The sequence below is a fragment of the Lissotriton helveticus genome, chromosome 5_1, assembly GCF_964261635.1.
Source record: "Lissotriton helveticus chromosome 5_1, aLisHel1.1, whole genome shotgun sequence".
NCBI lineage: Eukaryota > Metazoa > Chordata > Amphibia > Caudata > Salamandridae > Lissotriton > Lissotriton helveticus.
In genome coordinates, this window is record NC_136065.1 from 2,001,406,358 (window position 1) to 2,001,433,624 (window position 27,267).

General features: G+C 46.3%; 1 protein-coding gene across 1 annotated transcript in view; it reads left to right on the top strand.

Moving 5' to 3' along the window:
• Window positions 1–18,128: 18,128 nt before the first annotated feature.
• Window positions 18,129–27,267, top strand: part of LOC144756161 (E3 ubiquitin-protein ligase TRIM39-like) — a 388,718-nt gene continuing 379,579 nt past the window's right edge. Inside the window, exon 1 of the mRNA XM_078645740.1 lies at window positions 18,129–18,625. Within this exon, the coding sequence (XP_078501866.1) occupies window positions 18,212–18,625 (414 nt within the window). The 5' untranslated portion in view covers window positions 18,129–18,211. The remainder of the gene's footprint in view (window positions 18,626–27,267) is intronic.

The following is a 27,267-nucleotide window of genomic DNA, read 5'->3' on the forward strand; positions in this document are numbered from 1 at the left end:
GGCAGTGGAGGTTTTCTTGTTGGAGCGGAGTCACTGCTTTCTTTGTATGAGAACCATGGATCAAGAAAGTCAGTCACTAGCACTTAAAGAGAACATAGGGGTCCTTGGATGATAGTATCAAGAGGCCTGGCCTGCTCTGGGTAGCAGGGAGCTGCCTCAGTTGAGTTGTGTTTTTCTGGAGGAGGCCTGGCCTGCAGCAAACAGGGATCTGCCTCTCCTCTAATCCGTCTTTGTTGTTGCTGGTCTGCTGGAGTGAATATTGTACCTGTGGGGCACCTCAGATGACACAATTGGTGCAGGTTGAGCTTGCCCTCCTTTGTCTGGCCATGCTCCTTTCTTGGTGTGGGAGCTGTGGATCCAGGATGTCACCTGGCCGGAGGCAGTGTTGTCTGGTGTGAGCTTTTATCCAGACCCAGTCATCTGGCTAGAGGCCATATGCTTCCGGTGTCCCTTCTTCAGGAAGGCCTTACAGAACCTAACAATGTTACTCTTTGCAGTGCTACTCATGGACAACAGAGCAAGTGGAAGTGCATCAATCCAGGTCAGTGCAGTGGATGCACAAATCTTCCTTATATTATTTTTCAACACTCAGTTCTTTCTCTCAACATCACACCCTGCTTGCTGATGACAGGCACAATGTAGTCTCTGTGTAGCTCCTAGCCCCTTGCACAACCCCTCAATCACGTGTGAGATGAACGGTGGTCAATTGTCAGATCACAAAAGCATAGGCACTTAAAAGTGTGGAATGAACTCCTTCAGGAGGAATTTGGCAATAATTTATACATTTCAGTTCTTGGATCGGTGTACCAACACGTACTTGCAGTTTCAATAGGGGACTATGTTGAAGAAATCCATTTCATGTGGGCAAAAAGTGGCCTGGGGTAGTGGAAGTACCCTTTTTTTCCAATTTAACCTTAGTACCAGCATTTAGAAAAACAGTCTGATCACATCCTACAAGTGATAAACAATGAAAAAGATGGGCCACGGGAACAAGCATTATCATTTGTAAACATATCTTTTCCATTTGGGCCTATCAATATTCCCTCTTCTGTTTGCCTTCATCCTCCCCTTTTCCCATTCTTCTTTTTTTTTTTTTGTTCATTAATGCAAAGGCTTTATTATTAGGGTGAGCGCTCTAAGTAAATCTTTTAAGCCCAGACTGCACTTTTGATAGTGGTTAGAGTATAAAAATGTGAACACTTATTTTCAATATTTAGCAATGCGACGCTATGCATATTGCTCATATGATGTTCTCCAATTAGATGCAAATATTTGCAGAAGCTTCAAAGCAAGACTGATAATTCTTTGCTTTCAAAATAAAATGTTCACAAAACAAAATGCAAAAACATTTCACTAAACTACTGGAATACGGTAGGTACCAATTCTTTGCAACATAAAAATAAACAAGCATTGTTAAATTCAGTAGGTCTCAAAATTATTTGTTACCCTCTTGGCTTTGTCAATGCACACCCAGTATTGTAGTCCCTGGCTTATGTACTGCTTAAAAAGCATTTTAGCATATTCACCTTACAGTATAAGTACTAATCATAATCCTGGACAGTAATTAATGTCCCCAAAGATGTTGCCAGTCATTAGCGTTGCTTTCGTTCAGTACTCACAGAACACAGACACATACATATTCCACCACTAAACTGCACAACATGAAACCTGAAACACTGTATTCAATCTCTGCTTCCCCGTTACCAAATTGAGTGATCCTAGGCAACTTATTTATCTTGTTCACTTCCACAGACACAAACCTATTTCTAAACGTACAAATTTAACTTTTTTTTTTTCAATCTCATGTTCGCTGCCAACCACAGGAAGTGCCTTTCCTGCCTGGCTCAATGCCCAGAATCTGTGGTCAGCAAGAGTGCTACTTCCAACGGCAGCCCCAGAGAAAGCCTATTAACTCTTTTCTTACCTCATAGCTTCTAAAAACATGTGTTGTGTTTAATTGTACGCTATGCTGACCAGAATATTTAATATCACGTCCTTTTTTTGTAAAGTACACTTTCACTCAGAATGGTAATATGGCGCTAGATACCAGATCCATATTGTTCCTTCAACTCAATGGTACTCCTTTCATCCACCTTGCATAGCTCAGTAAATGTAGTTGCATATGAAGCTGCGACTATCAAGTCAAACACAGGCTCGGGTTCTCTGTATGTCATGCACGTTGTGTAAACGCCGTCAACAATTTCAAAACCTCATTTTGTAATAGCAAACATCAACTGTGTGTGCTCTGGTGCTTGCATTCAGGCTATTGTGCCGGCCTTGGCTGCTGCTAATTTCAGACAGAGGTAGGAGTAAATTATTCTGTACTTAGTATTTTAGGGCTGCAGTATTTTGTGTAGTCTTACTATTGTTAATCTAGCTGACCAGGTAGGCCTTTGCATTTTGTACATTGAAATATATTTGCCATTAGATATTCATCAGGTCTATAATGAAAAATGCTTTTATGAATTTATAATTGGTCATTTAAATAGAGAGATATTCATATGCATTTGAAAGTGAAAGTATTTTCTTTTCTGCCAGGAAACTATATTACTTATATTGATGGCATTTTCTGTCTTTTAACATTGTGGGCCATAGAACATTATTTTGTAAATATCTATTATCAATACGGAAGAAGATATTTTGTATGTTACCAGCAAGGGACTTTACTCATTTTTTTACAATCTTTGTTCATTGTTCTATAGTTGTCAATAATCTAGATGTTGTGGGGCATGTTGAATAGAATGAGGATCCCAAAAATATCAAAGGGAATAGCTCCATTTTACCCTGTATTACATCTTTCAACATTGGGCTTTGGGTGGTAAGGGATGGTAGTCCTTGACCTCAAATTATTATGGCATTTTTTCTTTTGCGTGGCTCGCCTATCATTTGCTGCTGGGCCAAGTCTAGGGTGTAATAGCAACCAGAATACATAAAAAAGGTTGCTGTGTGATGTGGTCAATTAATGCCTGCAAAATCCTTCCTCCCCCTCTTCCTACCACTTGACTCAATATTCAAGTGGGAGGATCCTTTATCAAGTACGCCAGAAATTTTTAGGTGAGAAGCGTGGGGTGTGGCAGTCAAGGAACAGAATGAACTTCAATCAGGGTGTAATGAGTTAAAACAGGGGAGCCTATTTAAAACCGTGCTCAAAAGACGTAATTAAGAGCCTTGAAGGCAGCTACTTGGTAGCCAGACACAGTATATACTCAGTTACAGTGGGTGTGCTTGGCACGAACCCAGATGTTCCTGTTGATCACTTCTCACTGCAGTGAATAAGAGAGATGTAACCCCATATATAAGATCTCGCTACACAGGAGTGAAAGCCTGTGGTGTCACTGTGAGCGGAAGAGCTGAGAAAGGCCCATAAGCCAGGCAAGAAAGGTGGAGAGACGCTACACCGAGGGAAGGAGAGGTAGCTGCTGAAAAAGGAGAAGAGCAGAGGGCACTTTCTACAATGTGGAGAGAGAAATCGAAAGGCGTCCGACGCTGCCAGGCACGAGAGAGGAAACCACAAAGTGACGAGATGAAGGGGAAATATGGTGACTGTCGTTATCTGACAGGTGCAGCTAACATGGCAACTTATTATTTCAGAATGACTATTTAAAGGTACAGTAGAAATCAGTCAGAAATTCCCAAATGCGGAAATTTTAACCATGCACAAATTTACAACTTCAAAGTACATTCAGATGCACTGAAAGTGTGACATTTCACAGTCCTGTGACACTGAATCAAGGCATTCTAATTAGAGGGGGTGCTTTTGCAAATCCATGACAAAATAGATGTACAAATGATAGGAAAAAATACCTCTCTCATTTATATGGTAGAAGAACCCTTTTCAACATTCAATAATGAGCATTGGCGAAGTCCTGGCATTTAAAGGCACATTTCTGGAGTGCAAATCAAACTCATGCAAATGCAAAGAATAATATTTTAAATCAATGGAAATAGTTTAAAAATGTAACCTACAATGAAAAACACACCACATGCTCATGTCAATCACCACTGTCTTGTAATTGCAACAAGCCTCTCCAACCAGTATCTCTTGAGCTACTGGTAGCTTTCCAGTATGTAGCTCAGTTTACGAAATTATAACCTACTAGCAGCCCGCCCCAGCGTTGCCTGGGGCAGAAGGGGGCTGGGGGCTGCATTTTTACCCCGGGGCAGAAGGTGGCTGAGGCAGCATGTTGTCGAGCGGTGCACCCGCCGACTCCCTCCCGCCCCCTCCCCCCCGGCGACCCCCCGCCTCCAGCAACATCCGATTTAAGTTAAGTAGCAGCCCGCGCGGTGCACCCGCCGACTCCCTCCCGCCCCAGCAACATCTCCAGCAACGTACCTCTCACTGCTCCTCCGCTTCCCGTCGCTCCTCCCCGCGCTGCCACTGCTCCTCCGGTTCTCACCGCTCCGCAGCTCCTACCGGCGCTGTTGTCCTCCGCTCTTCCTGGTTCTGGTGAACGCCGCTCCTCCCCTCACGCACACGTCGCTCATGTCGACTGCTCTTCCTGGTTCTGGTGAACGCCGCTCCTCCCCTCACGCAGACGTCGTGGCCGGCGCTAGTTGCAAGGGACTACTTTTTTCATTTATTAATATTTTAAAGAACGTTTTATTTTTATGTAGCCTATGTCCTTCTGCTTGCCCTGGGGTTTTCTAAGATGTCTTGGGTGTGTAGATTGGTGCTGTGGTCCCGAGATTACCTTGCCCAAAGGTGCAAGTTCTCTCTTTATAATAGTAGTATAGATTTGTGCTTAGCTGAATTAATGTATATATATCAATGTTGAAAAGCATGTATTTGATATAAAAAATTTAGTATTTTCAAAACGCGTAAGGCGATATTTGAAGGAACAGTTGTTGAATTTGCCAATATATGTAAATCTTATTTTTGACTAATAAATCATGCAGCATTGGGAGCCTTATTCCTCATATTGTTTCCTTGGTGCTTTTCTTTTTTTCTTTCTTTATTTTTACCTACCTAGAAGCATTCCCCGTTATTGTTGATCAGGTATATTGTGATATAGTGTAGAGATGTGAACCTGGGTGTTGGGAGTGAAAGTAACCCCCAAAATTGCCCAAGCGGCGGTTAGTATATTGCGGAGTCCGTCATCAAGCTGAGTGAATTCGCTAGTAGTGGTATTATGGATGACGTGAGGAATGTGTTGAACAAACTGGATAGTTCAATTGAAAATGCGTGGTGGACCGTTGGACATCACGAATATAAGGGGAGGCAGAACATAACTGGTGTGGGGGGGTGCAGAAAGAGGGAGGCATGGGGTAGGAGAAAATACAAGTTCCCCCCCCCCTGTTTTGGCAATCAATTGCACGAGCAAATGATAGACAAAACAGTGGATGGTAATTGATAAAACGCGAGGCAAGGGTAGTCAGATCTGCAAATATCACAAAACACCCAACCCGTGTAAAAATAGATCATGAAGAGAGGGAAGGGACAGAGTGAAGGGCATAAAGGCAGTCCTCATAAACTAAGTTGCAGGGGCTACCCCCTGAGGGGAGGCACAGTGGAGCAGAAAAGAGTAAATGACATGGAAGTCAATCAGAAAGCATAATGTAAGGCAGAGAAATGCAGCGGCCAATACCCGTAATAATGAGACACAATGTTGGACGTATGCAAAATCAAGCAAGAAAGAAGTGAAACCTGAAAACTGTCGGGGAATTGAACCCGGAACCCGTGCAAAACCCTGAAGTGCTGAGGGAGTATTTAGTTTGGAATCTGTCTGAGAATGAAACTCAGACCCCGTGCATGCTGGGGGGGGGGGAGGAATCTAGACTGTCGGGGAATGGCCCGACCCCATGCACTGACCAGAGATGCTGAGGGTGTAAAACTGACGGATCCTAGGTATATAGGACCAGGACCCTTCTCAAATGTCAACCATTCCCTCCGGGCTACAGCCGGCAGGGCAAAACAGAAAAACCACAAGGCCACATTCCCTCCGAGCTACAGCCGGCAGGGCAAAACAGAAAAACCACAAAGCCACTTTTCCTGAAGGCACAAGAGACACATGGGAGTAGTGACAGTACACAAGAGGTGGATCATTGTATGTGAAAAAAATGAGCAAACTCGTGACCACATAGAGAGAGAGAGAGGGTTCAAATCGTGACCAGAGACAGTGCTGCAGGGGGACAGGTGGCAGCCAGAGACAGTCCAGAAAGAGTCTGTCGCACCCCCAGGCAGCAGAGACCCAGAAAATTCAAGGGAAGAACAAAAATCTTGTCTTACCCGTGGTCTCTGCCGCAAAGGAGCGGAGGCCGGACTCTCAGGGACCTGTCGTGGATGTGCACCGGATCCGCGGCAAACAGTACATAGTTGGGCGCCAGCTGACAGAGGGGAAACTGGAGGCCCTTCCGAGCCCCCGTTAAGGGTGTGGTCACGTTCACTGTGATCTGGGATACCGTCTCAATAATTCACTGAGAAAGAAGGAACAATGAGGTGAGATGACGACATTTCATGTTGAAATGGCACTTTCATTACACAAAACACATGTATTTCAATAAAACGCATTGCTAGTGAACACTCTTAAGAAAACCTGGCTTCACTCTGCCAGGAGTACATGCTAAATAGCAATCGCTTCTAAAATGCTGCGAGGCAAGCTAAAATAAGTAACTTTAAAAAGGCATAAAGGAAAACTGCTAGAGATCCAGGGACATAGAGTACATTTGTTACAAAGTTATAGTGCCTAGAATCAAGCCTTTCTGATGAGAACTATAAGGCAAGCTGGAGTGAGGATCCATTAAAATTCACGTTTATATCAGCTATAGATTCAGAAAGACACAGAATACATTCTATGAAAATATAGAGAACTTGAAACAAGCCTTCCTAACGAGAATTATTCATGCAGGCTAAACATTTTAAAGAGACCCAGAATGCGAGGGGCCAGAATTATTAAAAAGGCACAATTGAAATGAATTAGGGAATAAAACACACATGTCTGGAGTGAAGGAGAAACTCAGGCAATGCAAAAATATTTTAAATCAATGGAAATCCTTTCAAAATGCAAACTACACTTGACTGCAATGCTAGTAATGCACATGCTAAGTTAGGAGGAACAACATTATTGCTTTGCAATCACAATAATGTTTTAAAATAAGGGCAACGCAGAGGAGAGAGTAAAAGACAATTTTAAAGTGCCAGAAACAATTAGAGCTTCAGCCAAAGATGCTTAGATAGAGGGCTGAAGGAGACCACACAGACGTCAGTGACCCAAGGGGTCACTGCAGCGAGGTAGTCCCCCGAATGGACTGAGGAGCAGATCTTTATACTCTTTCAATGATTAACCATTGACCACGAAATGACAACATTATCGGGTGTCTTTAACCTATAGGACATGACACATTTTGGTCACGTCTGGAAAATATTTAAGAAAACAGAAGTGCCACCCACGCTACAAAAAGTTTCTCAAAAGGTCACAGGATGTTTGACCATGAATCATAATGAAATTGAACATCTATTGACCTGGATTTGCGTCACTTCAGGGAAACTTTTATAAGAAAGAGGAACATTTAGGAAGATATTGGTTGCATGTCTTAGTTACATTAAAGCTAGCAACAGATACAATAATATGAAAGATGACAGATGGCACGTGGCCCCGACCATCAGGTATTGGGTGAAGTCTCTTTTAGCTCGGGAAGTTCCCTATTCTTGCGGTATTGCTTTTCTTGCAGTGTCTTCGTGGGTGTAAGAGAAGAAGTGCAGATCGAGGGAGTGGGGGCCCCGGGGGAGCTGAGCCTCACTGAGAAGATTTGTATGAGAGATGCACTTTGAGGCCTATTCATAGAAAAAGAACAGCCAGGACAATTTAGTCAATTTAACAGATTCCTTTTATGCTAGCTGGTGGGGGCTTATCAGGGTCTCATGCCTCAAGGGTGGGCAGAATTGGCCTGGGGTAAAAAATAGACCCTGCTTCAGCCGATAGGTGATGATGAAGTGAAACCCAGAGAAAAACATCATCCACCTTAGTTGTCTTGGGGTAAGATGACGTGCTGCAGTCATAAACTGCAGGTTCCGGTGATCCGTGAAAACAGTGACCAAGTGTCTGGCACCCATGAGGCAATGCCTCCACTCCTGAAAGGAGTCCCGGATAGCCAAAAGTTCTTTCTCAGATATATGATAGTTTCTTTCAGCAGGATTGAGTTTCCGTGACATAAACGCAAATGGGTGGAGCTGACCAGTCTCGGCGTTTCTCTGAGACAATATGGCCCCGATTGCTACATCCGAAGCATCGGCTTCGACCACATACGCCTTGTCAGGATCCGGATGAGCAAGTACAGGAGCTGATACAAAGGCAGGTTTAAGAGCAGCAAAAGCCTTCTGCGCATGATCGTTCCAACAGAAAACACTAGATTTCCTTAACAACTGAGTGATGGGGGCTACTAGCTTCGAAAATTGATTAATAAATCGCCTGTAGAAATTGGCGAAGCCAATAAAACACTGTACATCACGAACATTGCATGGAACTGGCCAGTTCTTAACAGCAGAAACCGTCCTCTCCGCCATCTCCTGGCCATCAGGACTCAAGATTACCCCCAGGAATTCCACTGACCGGACATGGAAATCGCACTTACTCCGCTTGCAAAATAGGTTGTGTGACTGTAATATGCCCAGCACTGATTTCACATGTTGACAATGAACCTCCTCAGACTCAGAGTACACCAGGATGTCGTCAATGTAAACTATCACATAATGATCCAGTATCTCCCGGAGGACATCTTTAAGGAAGAATTGAAATGCCGCAGGGGCATTACACAGCACGAATGGCATCACCATGTATTCAAAAAGACCGTACCTGGTCTTAAAGGCAGCCGTCCACTCATCCCCACTTCGCATCCTGACCAAGTGGTAGGCCCCTTTAAGATCCAGTTTAGTAAAGACAGTGGCCCCTTTTACTTGCTCCAGTAAAACACTGATAAGAGGCAAAGGGTACCTGTTCTTTACCGTTATGGCGTTTAAAGCGCGAAAATCCACACAAGCCCTCAATTCTCCGTTGGCCTTAGGAATGAAGAAAAGGGGCGAGGCAGCAGGTGATTTAGAGGGGCGAATGAAACCCAATTCCAACAGTTTGTCTAGATAGGCCCTCAGATGATTAGTCTCTGGTTCTGTCAACGCATAAATACGCCCACTAGGAACCACCGCCCCTGGTATCAAATCAATCTGGCAATCATACTGCCTATGTGGGGGGAGTTCCTCAGCATGTACTTCGCTAAACACCCTCGCGTATTTACTGTATGCAGCAGGGAGTTGAACACTTTTTTCTGCAGCAGTAGCAATACTGGAACCCCAAGACAAGGCCCTAGCAGGTTTCATAGAAGTCACATGACAGTGCTCCATACAATAATCAGACCCCATGAGCAGGGTTCTAGTGTCCCAATCAATGCTAGGGTTGTGTTTCTCTAACCAAAGGAGGCCCCATACTGTGGGGCCCTGATAACGCTAAACGTTATCATTTCAGTATGTGAATCCCCATACAGTACCTCTAATTCCTCAGTCATGTATTCAATGGGGCCAGTACACAGCCTCCTCCCATCTACTGCATAGATTTCCTCAGGGGCCTCATTCTGTATCAATGCGATACCCTTACGTTGTGCTTCTTGAATGTCCATAAACATCCCAGTGGCCCCAGAGTCCACCATAGCAGACATGAACACCCTTTCACCAGCAAGCATCACCACAATCAGAATAAACAGATGTCCTGTTGACACAATCTTACCATCACCCAATGAAGGGACATATAAAGGACTTCAAGAAACCCCTTCCTGAATCTTAGAGTCTGTTAGTTTTCCGACCCCACATCTGCACTAGCAGAGGCTACTCAAGTGGCACGGAAGCGATTAACCTTGGGCTTTACTGGGCACTCCCTGACATAATCCCCACGTTTCCCACAGTATAGGCAAAGCCCTTGCTTGCGACGTGACTCTCTCTCAGCTGGCTTTAATGCGGACCTAACAGCTCCTATTTCCATAGGTTCAGGGGCAGCGGCAGAAGGTATTTCAACTGGTTTACCCCGGTCGCCTGGGGGCTTCCTACGTGTATCTCCTCTTCTTTCGCTCAATCTATGGTCGAGCCGCAACGTTAAATTAATCAAATCGTCCACAGTAGTCGGCTGTGGATCTATCTGGGCTATGACATCTTTTAGTTCCTCCCTCAATCCCTGATGAAACAGAGAGGCTTGTTTGCATTCGGGCCAATTGGTCTCAGCCACCAACCTCCTAAACGTGTTCAAATAAACCACCAAATCCTTACTACCTTGATGTAGCTCCAATAATTCACAGTCCACTGTGTATCAGTCAGCCCTTCTGTCAAACACTCTCAGAAGTTCAGTCCGAAAGGCTTCCCAATCATGCAACAGCGGATCGTTACGATTAACTAAAGGCACCGCCCATTGTGCCGCATTCCCAATTAAGTACGAGATCAAGAAGGCCACTTTGGCTTGGTTGGTAGGGAACGATTTGGGTTTACACGAGAATTGGAGCGCCACCTGGGTTAAAAACACCTGCACCTTGTCTGCATCTCCCTGAAAGCGTTCAGGTGATGCTAACGGTATGGAGACGGGCATCTCTACCACCAAAGATGGAGGAGAAGCCAGTGTCCCTGCATCAAACGGATTACGTGGAAGACCATCAAATCTAGCTCTAAGGTCCGCCGTCTCTTGTCTAGAAGCAACCACTTCTAACTGGAGATTGGCCAAGACCTCTATAACCTCATCTAAGGTGGCCATAATAATCAACCCAACCGGGAGGACCATATTCTTGGGTTGGGAATTCTATTATGCTGGATGTCCTCGGGATCGTTTTGAAGTATTATGTTCCACCTCTAAATCTAGCCAATGACTGAGTTGCTGTAATAGCACAGTACATTTGAAGGATGAAGTGGGGGAGAAACGGGGTTAGGAAAGGGAAGGAAAGGAAGGGGACAGCAGGGAGGGAGATCTGGAAAACACAAAGAGAGCATATATCATGAATACCTTGACACTCTAATTGCAATGCTCATACTGTAGCTCCTCACTTAACACCTTATGTATTCTAAATACCTGAAAAGCAAAATACACTCCAGTGGAGAAGTAGGTGATGGTTGATAGTGTAGATGATGGTATTAAGGGCGTTGCTGCAGTAATACAAAACCAACATATACATAAAACAACCACTATTGGAAGCATATAAAACAAGACATCAAGGAGAGGACAATGATGCATGAGCATACCCCTAACTCGCTCCTTATACGCTTCAAAGGGATTGAGTGTAGCCCACTACCACTCGTGAAGAACCCCTGTTAATAAAGGGAGCCAGAGACAGTAAGGGTTAATACACTATACATTCTGAACACAATCTCCATCATGAAATAATAAAGTAACGGTATGTAAGAAGCCCTGTAGTTAACACACTCAAGGCAATGTATCAGAGGCTTGATTCCTCCAGTAAGTCTTTAGTTAGTTAAGAGCACCTTGCTCCTAATTCCTGATTATCTCAAAGTTAGAGCATTCCAAAAGTACTGGAGATACCAGTGGATTAACCTATCATCCACCTCTCCGTCGGCCGACAATACCGACCGGGTCAAGATCCTGACTGGAAGAGCAGTGACCCAAAGTAGATCAAAAAGAACACGTGTAGGCAATCCTGCCAACACGACCCCAAAAGAGAGAACAAAAGCGGCCTAAATCCTGGTGCAAGCACCCTTACCGCACCCACAGAAGATCAGCAACCGACACCAGAGCACTGGACAGGAGGAATTCCCGACGCCATGCTCGGGAAAGGCTTCCTCTTTATACTTCCTGGATCGTAGTCTCGCGAGATTCGCGAAGGATCATGGGAGTTGTAGTTCCGACTCGCGTCTTGCTGGGAAATGTAGTTCCAGCCCCAAGCGCGATCGTGACAGTTCCATATCTGTAGTGTTCTGTGTTTCAATTTAGCCAGTTACTAGGGACACCAAGCCAGGCCTCAGTGTGTGCTACATGGCCAGTGATCTTAAATGTAAATAAACTAAAAGGAAGTGCTGTAATGAAAGGGAACTAGCGCGACCTGGCTAAGGTGCAAATCTCTATAAGCTTAAAATTTAAAACTGGCTGCAAAAGATAGTTAAGTAGTGCACAACTCTGTGTTGCTAAAAATTTAGTGCTTCATCCATTAGTGAAACCTCAGATAAGGTTTGGCAAAGACATTCTAATTGCGCATAACACTGTGTTGTTAAATAAGCAGTGTTACGTCCACTACTGAATCGTGGCGCAGTCTATCAAGGCGTGTCTGGGGACCTGGAGGCAAACTTCTAGAAGTCAAGAGACAGAGTGTATTAGGTGTCTGGTGACAGTAGACCAGGAGGGGGATTTTAGTAGGAACTCTATGTGCTGGGTTATAAAGCTTGCAATGACTAGTACCCAGCGTCGGTGGTAGCTACAGGGAGGATCAGGCATGTAGTTACACCCTAGGAGTAAGGACAAATATAGGTTATTTAGAGAGGGCTGAGTTCCAAGGAATTGTTACCATTCAGCCCAATTCTGTGCATGGAAAGTCTGTATATTCATCGTTGTTCCTTCTTGGATAAACGTTGCTGTAGTCTTTTCCCTGATTGTATTTGTTCGAGGACTGTCCATCGCATGTCCTTAGGGTTGTGATTATTTTGGAGAACGTGCTCAGTTAATCTCCTTGTTGTTTTTTTGCACTGGATCGTGCTACGATGTTCGCAGATCCTCTGTTTGACTTTCCTGCAAGTCATTCCCACGTACTGCAGGTCGCAAGGGCATTTGATCATATAAACAACGTTGGTGCTGTTCCAGTTCATGTGGGTCCGCAGAGTCCACACTTTTCCTGGTTCTAATGATAGAGTTTTTGTATTATCGGTTAAGTGGCATACGTTACAGTTCCCACATTGGTAGTGTCCCACAATGTTTGGTAGGCTTCACGCGCTGAGTACAGTAGCTGGGTTTTCAGGCCTCGTCTCCCTCTGGCGTGCGTTAACTACAGAGTCCTTTATGCTTCTCGCTTTCTTGAAAGAAAAGAGAGGTTTTGCCAATGCAGGTTCCCTGTGTTGAGAATGGCGCAATGCTTGTTAATGGACTTTGTGATTTGATTAGACGCCGTGCTGTAAATCGTCACACAGGGGAGTGGAATTTCTTCTTCAGGCCCTGCATTGTCTTCCAGAAGCACCTCTCTCAATTGGTTCCGTGCCCTCTTCTGGCATTTGGTTAGAATCCTTTCAGGATAACCTCTGTCAGACAGTTTCTTCGTGAGGTCATTTGCTTGACTCTTGTAGTCTGTGATCTTACTGCAGTTCCGACGTAGCCTGAGATATTGGCCATAAGGCAAGTGCTTCCTTACTGGTCTTGGATGAAAGCTTTCGAATCTTAAAAGATTGTTCTTGGCCGTAGGTTTATGATGGGTTTTGGTTTCTAACCACCCATTTTCTTTGCGGATGACGACATCCAGGAAGATCATGGTGTTTATATCCTTGGTTTGTGTGAACCTCAGATTCTGATCACAAGTGTTAATCCATGTGATAAAGTCTGAAAGGGCCTTGTCCAGTCCTTGCCAAATGGCAAGGACATCATCGATGTCTCTCTTCCAGAAGGTGATGTAGGGGCTGAACGGGTCCTGTTAATTGAGGATGAATTTCTTCTCGAAATCAAAGACGTAAAGTCCTGCCACACTAGGGGTGAAGGTGCTCTCATTGATGTACCCCCCGTTCTTAGGTATAGGGTACCCTCGAACTCAAAGTAGTTCTTTTTGAGAGCAAGTCTGGCACATTCAAGGATGAAAGCCTTCGGTGTCCTGAATGTCCAGTCAGACTCGTCCAGGGCTCTCTTAAGGACTTTCAATGTGTCGTCCTGGGGGATGCTGGTATACAAGCTCTCAATCTCAAAGCATACCAGTGTAGTATTTTCATCCACTCTGAGACCATTGAGAAGCTTCAATAGGCTCTTCGTGTCTTGTAGAGGTTTTTTTTACTAGTGCTTTCAGAAAGAAGTCGCAAAACCGTGACAAAGGTTCTAAAAGAGACCCTACACCGGACACAATTGGTCTGCCTGGTGGGGGGTTTTGTTCTTGTGCATTTTGGGCAATGTGTAAAAATAAGGAATTTTGCCCTCACTGTAGCACAAAAAATCTGCCTCTTGTTTGGAAATCTGACCCATGGATTCCGCTTGATCTACTAGGGATTTTATTTCTTCCTTCAGATCCATAGTGGGGTTAGATGTAAGTCGGCGATGGTTCCTCTCGTCTGATAGAAGTCTGTTGCATTCAGCCCGATAGGTTTCTTTGTCCTGCACCACTACCCCACCTCCTTTGTCCGCCTGCTTTATGACCATGCTGTCACATTTCCTCAATACACAAAGGATATAGGCTCCTCTACACTGAGCCAGCCATCACATAGAAGCACTCACCATCTGCTGAAGCATGTTGTGGGTAACTGTCATGCTACTTTTCAGATCATACCTGTCAGTTCACCCGCATTTGGAAGGTGTCACCCTCTTTTCACTTCTATTCACTGTATGACGAACAACAGGCCTCCATAGACTTTAATGAGATCATCCAATGTTCAAACCCATGTCATCCTCCAAGGAAGTAATACTTTTCCATTCACTTTAGCACTGCTTGTATGGTGTAAATGAAACTAGGAGCTGGCATGAAGTTCCATAAATGTAATCCTAGTAGAAGGACTGGACATCCACACCCTAGCTAGCCAACCTCCAGTTCTGATGTAGCAGACTGCTAAGTAAAGATTCGGGAACTGGATTAGAAGCGGTAGAACGTAGGAAAGAGACAACACTACACATCCTCCTTCTGACAAACGAAAACAATAAGAGAAACAGCGAAGGAGGATAAGAAAGCAAAACGTGGAAATGAAACATGCAAATACTATCATGAGGTAACTTCTCTAAGGTTTAAGGACACAGGTTAGTTAGATCTAAATAACCAGTGTGAGTACAAAGTAAGAGTGAATGATGATAAGTTAAGACAACCTGATAACAAGGTACAAGCAACAAACATAATGAGGAATTATATATATATATATATATGTCACAATATACAAATTCATAAATGGCTACGAATAAAGAAGATACCTACATAAAGGCACCTGGGCTCAAAACTCATCGCAGTCACCACAACACACGTATTCGTTCAGCCACTTGGGAGGTATTCTATTCCTTCTTCTGCCAGCAAAGGTCCCATCAGCCTTGATCCCTCCGCCTATCTCACTACCATCACACGACACCAGTTGATTCCCAAACTTATTAGAATCATTATTTAAAGGCATGCATGTGCTGCTCTCGAGTACTTCAATATCTATACTGCCGACTCACTCTACCTGCATATCAAGAGTTTGTCACCTCATGCGTGGACCTCACTTCTTGACCAGAAACACGTGGATCAACAGAGCGTGGAAAGAAATCCTCCCCACACACACACCTTCCGCCGCCTTCCTCTAGACAAACGGATCACTCGACCCATCACAGTCCGGTTTCCGAGCTAACCACAGCACCGAGACCGCCCTCATCGCAGCTACCGATGACATCAGATCCCTGCTTGACAACGGAGAAACAGCTGCCCTCATCCTCCTGGATCTCTCAGCAGCGTTCGACACAGTATGCCACCGCACACTAATACAGCGCCTCAGCAACACCGGAAACCAAGGGAAGCCACTCGGGTGGATCTTCTCGTTCCTCGCCGGAAGAACCCAGAGAGTCCGCCTCCCCCTGTTCCGATCCGCGGCCACCGAAGTGATATGCGGCGTACCTCAACGATCCTCGCTCAGCCCCACCCTCTTCAACGTCTACATGAGCCCCCTCACAGCCATCGCACGCCAACACAACCTTAACATCATTTCCTACGCCGACGACACCCAGCTGATCCTCTCCCTCACCAACCCCCACCACCGCCAGAGCCAGCCTCCAGGAAGGAATGAAAGACGTCGCGGAATGGATGAAGCTCAGCCGTCTGAAACTGAACTCAGACAAGACGGAAGTCCTCATCCTGGGACCTTCTCCCTCTGCCTGGGACGACTCCTGGTGGCCCCCTGCCCTGGGCACCGCCCCCAAGCCAACGAACCATGCCCGCAACCTGGGCTTCATCCTGGACTCCTCCCTCACGATGTCCAAGCAAATCAACGCCGTCTCGTCGTCCTGCTTCAACACACTGCGCATGCTCGGTAAGATCTTCCGGTGGATCCCCACCGAAACCAGGAAGACGGTCACCCAGGCCCTCGTCACCAGCCGACTGGACTACGGGAACACCCTCTACGCGGGAACCACAGCCAAACTCCTGAATAGACTCCAGCGCATACAGAACGCTTCTGCACGACTCATCCTGGACATCCCCCTTCGCAGCCACATATCTGCCCTTCTGAAAGACCTACACTGGCTCCCCGTCAACAAGAGGATCACGTTCAGACTCCATACCCACGCACACAAGGCTCTCAACGAAATGGGCCCCAAGTACCTCAACAGCCGCCTCGCATTCTACACACCCACTCGCCAGCTCCGATCCGCCAGCTTCGCCCTCGCCACCGTCCCACGTATTCACAGATCCACCGCGGGAGGAAGATCCTTCTCATACCTGGCGGCCAAGACATGGAACTCCCTCCCCACCCACCTACGGCTGACCCAGGACCACCTCTCCTTCAGGAAACAACTCAAGACCTGGCTATTCGAGCAGTAGATACCCCCCGCCCCCCAGCGCCTTGAGACCCTAGGGGGTGAGTAGCGCGCTCTACAAATCTCATGATTGATTGACCCCGGCCATCCATTGCCCCAACTCTTCGGAGCTCCACAACACTGCAGTTACTTCCACACTGTGCAGGCGCAGCTATGGGTTTGAGATTGTATACTCTCCCAAGAAGAACATTAATCACCGAAGTTATCTTGATATTTTTATTGCTGCTGTAAAATTTCTGGAGGCAAAGATCGCAGCAAAATATACTTCAAACACTAGGCCCCCACCCGAAGTCACGCCCAGTAGAACCGGCCCTGCATATGGGATCCTATGCTGGTGGGTGGTGGCTGGTTACCATCCCCGAGACTAGCGTAGTAGGCACACCCTGCGAGGCACAGGAGTTAAAGATGCCAGCGGAACCCCTAATTCCCTACATAGCCCTGATAACTGTGTCAAATTGTCACACGACTGACAGCTCTCTGACACTACTCGCAGATAGGCAGGTAGACATTACTGATAGCACCGTCACCCTACTCTGATCTAGAACTGAAGTAACCCCATGACCCCCTCGGCCTGCCCTGACTTTTTAGCTACCGGTAGATTGCATTATGGGACTCGTAGTGTTACTGTTACCATTAATCCCAGAGTGCAATATACAGTTAAATCAAGACCGTAAAATATCATGCCATAAATAACATAGGGTCAGGAATCCGGGCGATGCAGGCCTCATGATGGTGGCGCTCAAAGCAATTATTCAGACACTCTCGGCGCACAGGCAGACTCTCCTTGCTCTGCTGCACTCGCTCCCACCTCCCGATGCCTCCATCTTCTGTTAAATTAGTTTTGTTTCTAGCGCCAAGATGCCCTCTTGGGTGAACGTTGGAAAGTCATAAACGAGTTGTACTCCCTTACACTCACAGTACAGTCCCCGATACTCTCAGAGCTGGACACCCCCAGTACAGGCTCAGACATTCTAGAATCACCTGCAGACACCCAGTGACGTAGCGCAAACTGATGCCGCCTCCACCCCCGCAATATGTAAGGAGAACACCGAGCCCCCCTTGAGCGTTTGGGAGGCTCCTACGGGTGCGGGAGCTGTCGGGGCCTGGTTTACACACCAGCAGGCACCCCCAGTACATATTTGTATGTTCTTAGGTAAACTACTGGCGCTCCCAGCTCAGATGCAAACACTAAGTGGTCATACATTGATACTCCCAGCTCTGCTGCGGACACGCCTTGACCTGTGTACAGAGCCACTTCCAGGTTAGATGAAGACACTTCGGCTCTGCCGAACACGATCGCAGCTCATCCACAGACACTCCTTGCTCTGCTGCACACAGGCCCAGGTTAGAGGCAGACGCTTTCTGCTGCATGCGTTCACAGGCCAGCTCATCCCCAGACAGTCAGCCCCTTCTCTGCTCAGACCCTCACAGTGTAGATCTGCGCAGGTGCGTGCAGCAGCGAGTGAAGGTGGGAGGGGTGTACGGAAGGAGTGACAGACACTCCCACTGCAAAAGCGAAGAGAAATGAAACTTAACTTCACCACTTTCTCTCGGATCGGCCAGGAAGGAACATGGCTGCAGCAAACCAGCTCCGGAGCCTGAAGGAGGAGGCCACGTGCTCTATATGTCTGGAATATTTCACTGACCCCGTGTTTGTGGAGTGTGGACACACATTCTGTCTGTCCTGTATCACTCGGTGCAGGGAGGGGCTGCAGACAGACTTCCCCTGTCCTCAGTGCAGGGAAATATCTCAAAATAAATTCCTCCGGCCCAACAGGCACCTGGCGAACATGGTGGAAATCCTTAAACAGCATCAGGTACTGAGCGCGACCGCAGAGGAGGCGAATATGTGCAGAGAACACGAAGAGAAACTGAAACTGTTCTGTGAAGATGATCAGGAGCCTATCTGTGTGGTCTGCAGCATGTCACGTGATCACAAGCCTCACACGGTGCTCCCCATTCGAGAGGCTGCCCAGGAGTACAAGGTATGTGTGCTACAGAGATGGGTCCGGGGTGGAACCAGAGTGCACGGCACTCCAAGAGGCTGCCAAAGGGTACGAGGTACGTGTCCTATAGAGCTGGGTCAGGGATGGAACCAGGCTACACCGTGCTCCCATTCGAAAGGCTGACCAGGAGCACACCGTGTTTATACAATAGGTCTGGCCAGGGTTTTAAGTGGACCGGGTCTCACCGGTGCTGAGCACTGGCAGTTTTTTTTAAAAAGGCAGCCTTGAAACGGGTCCCTATAGGGCTCTGATTTGTGCCCTGGCCCAGGCGGTCCGTTTTTTCCGGACTGCAGTGAAAGAAGGCACATGAATGTGCGCGGTTCACACTGCTCACTTTTCACTAGTGCAGAAGTTACGACATGACGTCATTACAGGTGAGCATTGTAGGGGAAGGGAAGTTCTTTAAAGAGTCATTTTCTCTCTGGATTTCCCTTCTCTTTTTGAAACTCAGGAGCAGCAACATTGTCTTGGTGTCACCAGGGCTTTAAGTGGAAGCTTCTTAAATATTCTATACAAGCCATAGTTTATGCTTATTTATCTTATGCAACTAACAACCATTGACAACTCCAATAGTCCTGACTTCTTGTAGGTTTGATGTTACTTGTTGTATCCTATATTTGGATGCAATGACAGAAACAGCAAAATACCAGTTGGGCGGCACACTATGCTAAGCACAGATTTTTACCTTACATGTTTTTAAGCCACGCCCTTAATTACACTGGCCGCACCCCTTTGAGAGACCCTACAGTTTTTTCATCCCACTTAAAGCCCTGGGTCTGGGTAGGGTGACCAGACGTTTACCCGGACGGTCCTGGTTTTTGGAGGTGTCCCAACACTTTTCTCCAAATTGAAGAAATGTCCCGTTTTTAGGTCTCGCCTAGACGAAAGCAAAAGCGAAAGCTTTTGCTGTCTAGGGAGACAACTTATGTTGCCGCTTTCTGGGAAATGAAGGGGAATGTGGACAGCAGAGTGTTACGAATTTCTTCTGGCGGAGATTGGACCTCGTGAGCGCGCACGTCGTCACTGACGCATGCGCACAAACAAAGGCATCCACACACTGCATATACACACACGCACCCCCCCTTAAACATACACACGCGCACACAGACAGACAGACGCACGCACGCACAAACACACTCAAACAGACACACACACACGCGTACACCCCACCCCCACTCACCCCCACTCACCCCTCCTCTCACTCAACTTACCTGTTCTTGCGGTGCACGGCGGCGGCTCCTTCTTCCGGGTGGCGGTAGCGCTTTGCGGGGCTCTCTCACCACATGAGAGCCCCGCCTTCCCCATGCGCCCGGCCGCTCTTCACCCGGTCCCCCATCTCGGGACCGGGACTCAATGCGGAGCCTTCGTGGCTCCTCGGGCAGCTCTCTCTGTCTCTCGGCGCGATGGGGCGGGACTTCCGGTTGGGGCCGCGCTGGCATTGGCCGGCTTCCCAACCGCTTCCGGGTCGTCGCGGGCAGCGCGGCGGCCCGGCACAGCCATGATGCAGGAAATGCCTGCACAGTAGCTTTTCATACAGATCCTAAACTGATAAAGTGAATTTTAGCGCAGCACATGAGACATTAAGAAACTTCGCGAAAACACATGTACTGAAGTCAAATCACGCGAAATATGCGACACTCCAGAATCTGGATGTTCTCGAGTTACACAGCTTAAAAAAAATGCCTAGATCCAGTGAAAGCAATTTGACTGAACAAACACGGCTGATTGAAGAGTTTGGCCCCCGATTATATCAGGTAAGCTTGCTTCCAAATCGCAGGCCTTGCAGAATGTTGTAGGCTCTTTGGCGAGCGTTGATCCGCGTGTAATCCTTCAACAGTGTCTGGTGCCGATTACGGAGGTGTCGGTGGGTGAAGCCGGGCGGCGAGCCAGCTGTAGCTTTTGAGTATCCTTGGCCTGCCCTCGCTAAAGTTTCATTTCGACGCGCGTGGAAGTTGTGAGTTGACGGCATTCCTTCATAGTGAACATGTACGAACAAAGAGAGCCAGTGACCCCAGGCCGGGGGCACACGGAAGCGCAGTTCTTGGCCTTTACCTGTAATAAAACCCGCCTCTTTCCACAGCTGCGTCTCACACCCACCCACCCGTTCAGGTTACATCTGAGTGACTGAATGGTTAATTCTTAAAATACTGCAAACCTAATCGCTTCTGGGTGCTGTGATGCCAGCGCCCTCCGTGCACACTCTAGCGGCCAGAGTGACATGGCTACAAAAGCCACGAACTGTCGGTTATTGTGTATTGGTCGACACTAGTGTCGCTGTATAATTAATATGTTGAGCAGCCCTTGATCAGATAACGTCGGTGGGAGAGAGTGTTTCGTGTTTTTTTTTCAGTGCTTCACTTATTGTTTAATGTCTTCATCACTCGGCCATAGGGCCTCACGTTTGTTTCTTCGCAACGAAATGCAGCATCACTGCTAGAAATGCTTTCAGTTTATTGCCAGCAAGCATAAACACTCCCCTGGAATATAGTCTCATCAATGTAAGCAATAGCTCTATTGTGCAGAGAAGTGCTTTGCAGCGTGCAGCAGTCTTTATAAAAGCGCCCGAATCTCGTTAGAAGTATCCTCCTTAATCTCAGTGGAACTAGTTTAAGAGCCCAACTGATGAGTGTCTGCAGGCTCCATCCACCTTGATTGACAACAAGGCTTCACTAGGGTTCTTAAAAACTTTAATTGAATACAACCGAGACCTTGAAATATGCATATTAAAAAATTAGGCTGTTCTGGAAATGTAATATATTTGAGCAGTCTGCCTGAAAGATGACAGGAATACTTACAGTTGACCTACTGTTTTTTTCTTGTAAACAGTTTGCTCGGGACTGTGGCCTCTTTAACTTCTCTCTCTCTCGGTTTTCTTATTCTCGCCAGTTTTTTGTCTACACTAACTTTTTTTTACTCGTAGGTCCTTTTCTCACTTGCGCAATCCGTCTTTTTCCTTTTTCACGATTATTGCTATTTTTTCCATCTTGTTTTTTCTGTAAACAGTTTGCTCGGGACTGTGGCTCCTCTCCCATTGTAACCTGTCCCATTTATAAAGCATTCCTTGATTGTTTCGTACCAAACTGATCTCAAGCAGAACGAGCGTTGGCTTCTTTCGTGCAGCGTATTGAAACTAAGCGACAGCAGCTTAGATGTTTATAAAATAGCAAAGTACACTGTATCCATATTAAAGGGAAATATGTTATATGTTACAGTCCAAACAGGACACAAGTACTGCCTAATTGCAGACACATCCAAATTAATCTGTCAATATATACCCCCATTTCGTAAGGCTACCTTCGAAATCTCAATCTCTGCACCCTGGCAAGCCCTGTGCATACAGCTGGCGGGCTGCAGGAGAAGGCTTATGGACCGCTGTCACTTGGGATGGTTGCTGAAAAGACATACGATCATTTGAGTGCCTTTGCATACCATGCATTTGCAAGCAAATGAGTAACTGGCAAAACAGCATGTTCAACAATACATAGACTGGGCACATTTCACGAGTTTTTGATGCCTTTGAATCCGTGTATGTTGTGGTGGCAGCTGCAATCTTACATGTTGCACATGACCCACGCATTCAGCAAAAGGTGTATACCCACAACCACACACACAACCATAACCACACACACAACCACACACACAACCACACACACACAACCACACACACACAACCACACACACACAACCACACACACACAACCACACACACACAACCACACACACAACCACACACACAACCATACCTTCAGTACACACTATCACCAGGCACAGACACCATCAGTCGTCAGTGCACGCTTTCACCGGGCACAAACACCACCAGCCGTTAGTGCACGCAACCACCAGGCACACCACCAGCCGTCAGTGCACGCTTTCACCAGGCACACACCCACCACCAGCCGTCCCAGCCGTCAGTGTATGCTTTCACCAGGCACACACACACACCACCAGCCGTCAGTGCATGCTTTCACCAGGCACACACACACCACCAGCAGTCTGTGCACGCTTTCACCAGGCACACAGACCCCACCAGCCGTCAGTGCACGCTTTCACCAGGCACACACCACCAGCCTTCAGTGCACGCTTTCACCAGGCACACACACCACCAGCCGTCAGTGCACGCTTCCACCAGGCACACACACCACCAGCTGGCAGTGCACACATCAATTGTTAACGCATCCACAATTAACTATTGTAGCAATCGTAGTCTGGCGCACTTTACTTTTAAACATATTCATCTAAAGCGAAGCATGCCACCATTGCTACAAAAAAGAATACAAAAAAATGTTGGCCTACCATTATTAGACTTTTGTTGCAATTGGTGTTGCAATATTTAGCTATGCCAATAGCTCAAACTTAATTAATGCGAGACCTATTGCATTGCAAATGCTTGTTTGTGTAGTGCCTGGGTTATTTAAAGGAATGTCCCGGGTTTTACGGGAGGGTCTGGTAAACCTGCACGTTAATCACAGTGTTATGCAGGCTCACAATTCAACCGGCCCTCCTAGAAACGGGGACAGAAGTTCACCTGTTTAAACATTTCACTTCTTTAAACTCTCCTGCTGTGCTGCTTCGCTTCATTTAGCGATACAAAAGGGGATGATGGACGGAGCGTTTGAGCAAATCAACCACTCGCCCTCAGTCAACTGATCTGGGTTTAATCCATCACCATTCTTTAGCGCACTCCGCCATCCCAGTTCAGACATGGCCATATACAAATCAGTCTGACCCTGTGCCTCATGGGATGGGAACAGTCCAGCCCGAACTGCCAAGCCATGTCTTCCCTGTACCGGAAACAAGCATCCTGGGACCGGTTTCGGGTTCATAATCCTCATCAGCCAGGCTATCTTGAATCCAGTGGCAAAGTGAGCAAGGGACTCACGTCTGAGCATACCCTGCCAACTTAGGGCGAACAAAGCGATACAAAAGGGGATGATGGACGGAGCGTTTGAGCAAATCAATCACTCACCCCTTGGGTTTAATCCATCTACCCACCCTCCCCCTTCAGCGAGTATTGCGAATTTGCTAGCCTCGACTGGCTTATGAAGCTGCCTGTTTGTCGCCGCCTGCTTTAATGTGTCTTCAAATCATAAACGAGCGGTAACCTTAGCATGTGGGGTTAGGTCGGATACAAACTCCTGCAGAGTAAGTCCCAATTTTAAATTTATGGCTTTTTCATCCTGAAAGCTCAGCCTGCTGTCTTCATAACTTAGGACATCTGGGCACCTGCAGTCAAAGTGATTTTATAGTAGAGTTATATAGAAGGTTGCGTTGTAGTTTAAATGTAATGTTGGTCAAATGAAACTTGCCACACATAAAAATGAGTTTGAGCTTATTTAAAATTCATTTATAAGGTATTGAGCCGGAAAGGGCTGCCCCTTCTGCATTCGATCTGCAAATCCTTGAAGCGTTTGTGCGCTATGGACTCTGCGTCTCACTATGTGTGTCTGACAGTATGAGCAATGGAAGGCTATGAAAGTGAAAGCACACTATCTCTGCTTCTGCTTACTCTGTAAGTGTAAGGGACGGGAGTGACTTAATTTCCCGAAAACAGCATCGAAAGGGAATAGGAGCCCGGACATTTTGAGGAAATCGGATTAGTGGACGGTCTACGCCCAAGAGCCGCCACTGCGCTCGGAGGCACGCTGGGAGTCAGTTTTTCTGCTATTGTTTGGCTGTGGTTTGGGGATGGTGGCAGTTTTCTAGTGTCGATAAAGGGATGAGATGACAGGCGGAGGGGTGACAGGAACCAGGGGAGAGGCGTAGGGGTGACAGGAACCAAGGGGGAGGTGAGAGGAAGAGGGGTGATAGGAACCTAGGGGGAGGTGACTGTTAGAGGGATGATAGGAACCAAGGGACAGGTGACCGGAAGAGGGATGATAGAGGATGTTGGAGCAGGCCTAGGGCTAGAATCCGATATTATTATACTCATTTGTATGGCACGGCGAATCGTTCCCAGGGGATCTCTCGGTGCTTGAGAAGGTGACCCCCAATGAGCAGCATAAACTTAAAACAGCCAGGTCTTGAGCATTTTCTTAAATTGAGACAGGTCGGCGCATGCCCGAATCTCCTCAGGGATATTCATATAGAAAAATATTTAATCAAATTGAAGAATGACAAAATGACAAAATGGGCATAATGACATCATTAATATACCTAGCTCAACCTCTTTGGATAGCTCTACTCTCCTGGCCATTTTACAGTCAATTAAATCAAACTCTCCTTTGGATCCCTTACACCCCACTAAGCTCTGCCTCCTGAATGCCACATTACTACAGGTGGTGGTGAATCTTCCTAACTCTTCTCAATGGGAGGGCTGTGTTCCATAGAACCATGGTGCTTCAGCTCCTTAAAAACCCAATCTTGATCCCACCAATTGGTCGAGGTTTTGACCAATTTCTCTGTTGCCTATTTTCTCCAGAATCTTGGAGAAGCATGTTAACATACTGCTCGCAACCTTTGTGGAGACACAAAATCGTTTACATCCCTCGCAGACTGGCTTCAGAGCTGGGCACAGTACTGAATCCGCCCTCCTAGGTGTCAAGGAACACCTTGGATGACTTCTGGATGAGGGCAGAACAGCCACGCTTATTTTATTAGATCTTAGCGCGGCCTTTGATACATGTTCCATTTCATCCTGATCGAAAGATTGGTGACACTGGGCCTTGAAGGAATAGCTTTAGCCTGGATAATATCATTTTTGAAGTATTGGACGTTCCAGGTCTTCTTGGTCGATGTCCGGTTGAAGGCTCGGGCTTTCACTTCTGCACTACCTCAGGGCTCAGCATTGAGCCCAATGCTGTTTAATATCTATGTTCGACCACTGGCAGATGTAGTGGACAGTTGCTGCTTATCCCTATTTTCTTACACAGATGACTCCCAAATTTATTTTCTCTGTATTCTGCACAGAGCCATGGACCAGCCGCTGTTAACCTGGACCTGAGTCTAATCTCCTTATGGATGAATAATAACTTGCTCAATGGTGACAAGACGGAAGTCATGATCCTGGGTAAGAATCCTCAACTATGTGGGCCACAGCATTGGCCAGAATAGCTAGGGGAACTTCCTGACTCTTCCCTAAGGTTTAAAATCTGGGCTTTTGCTGGATGAGATACTTTCCATATAGCACCAGGTGAATAGGGTAACCTCCACATGTTTTGCTGTGCATCCATGGGTGAAAAAGATCATCTGAATGATTCCCGAATCTGCCCAAAGGACTGTGATTCAAGCTCTAATCTTATTTTAGGGAGAGGTGTGGCGCAGCGGCCAGGGTGGCTAACACCGGAGCTCAGGGCTCACGGTTCGGTCCCCGGTGGCAGTTCAGCTCAGCACCATGTGACTCTGGGCAATAGCTCACTTAATCTCCCCCAACAGCCCCAGCACCTTGAGACCCTTAAAGGTGAGTAGTTCATGCTTTAAAAATACCGGATTTAGATTTTATCTAGATTATATTAAGGCAACATTCTATATTTAGGAATTGATAAGGCTTCCATCTGTCCATGACAGACCGTCCAGAATTAAATTGCTACACTTCTGTATCGGCTCCCTAAACACGCTTTGGATTCACATCTCTTCCTTTAGCTTCACTGGCAAATCTTCAAAAAGCGAATCACCCCATATAACAAAAATAATACAAAATATTCAATTAACGATACATGAATAATGAGACAAAAATGTATGTTAGATAGCATTAATTCTCCACTCAAAATCTCCCATCTGTCCCTACACTACTCTAAGGTGGCAATCCTAACTAAAGTGGAATTTTAACAACAGATAAAACGTGTCGGCCTTTAGAGTCTTCCATAGAGGAAACTCTAACATGGGTCATGTAGCATAAGCCACAATAGCCAAAAGGAGGTTTGTACCTCACGGCATCCTAAGACGGAGTGTAGGCTATCCCTCTCTACGTTAAAATATGAATCAAGACATTTCCCAAAACTTTGCTAGTACTTTTCCATAATTCTAACACCCTTTGGCTTCTTTCTCCACCTCTCCATTCACGTGAATAGTTATTTCGGATGTCCTTGGTACCATCTCCTTCTCCCACGAGAACTCTCCTCCGATCCATGTTCACGTTTCTTCTTTCCTGTCCTATCTATCTACTAAGAACAATAACTCTTTCTGTCAACTAATAAAGCTTTCTCCACTGTAGTGGGAACATAAAAGACATGTAACATTTTAACTGTACAAGCAAAATATGAATTCAAGTATTAACTGGAACGTGAGTCAGAAATGCATTCCAGGACAACAAGTTAGGCTAAGTTAACGAATGCACAAGTTACATTAAGTGCACTCTCCTACGTGGAAATAAACCCATTCAATTGCCATATTCTCTAACATTCATAAGTAGTTAAACACCTACATAATTATATAAACACACAAACTGAAAAGTCAAGGCACCCTAGACCTGCACTGGTACATATACAATTCTGTGGAGTATGGGCAGTAATGGTAGTACAAGAGCTGGGAACCTGACCTCCCTAGTCCCCTCAAATTTTGGATTGCCAAAAATACAATTACTTATGACAATTTAATATTTGGGTATGTGCTGAGTTCTTTTAAACCTATATAATTATCATGGTAAGTATAACACAATGTCACATTTATAACCTTTTGCTAACATT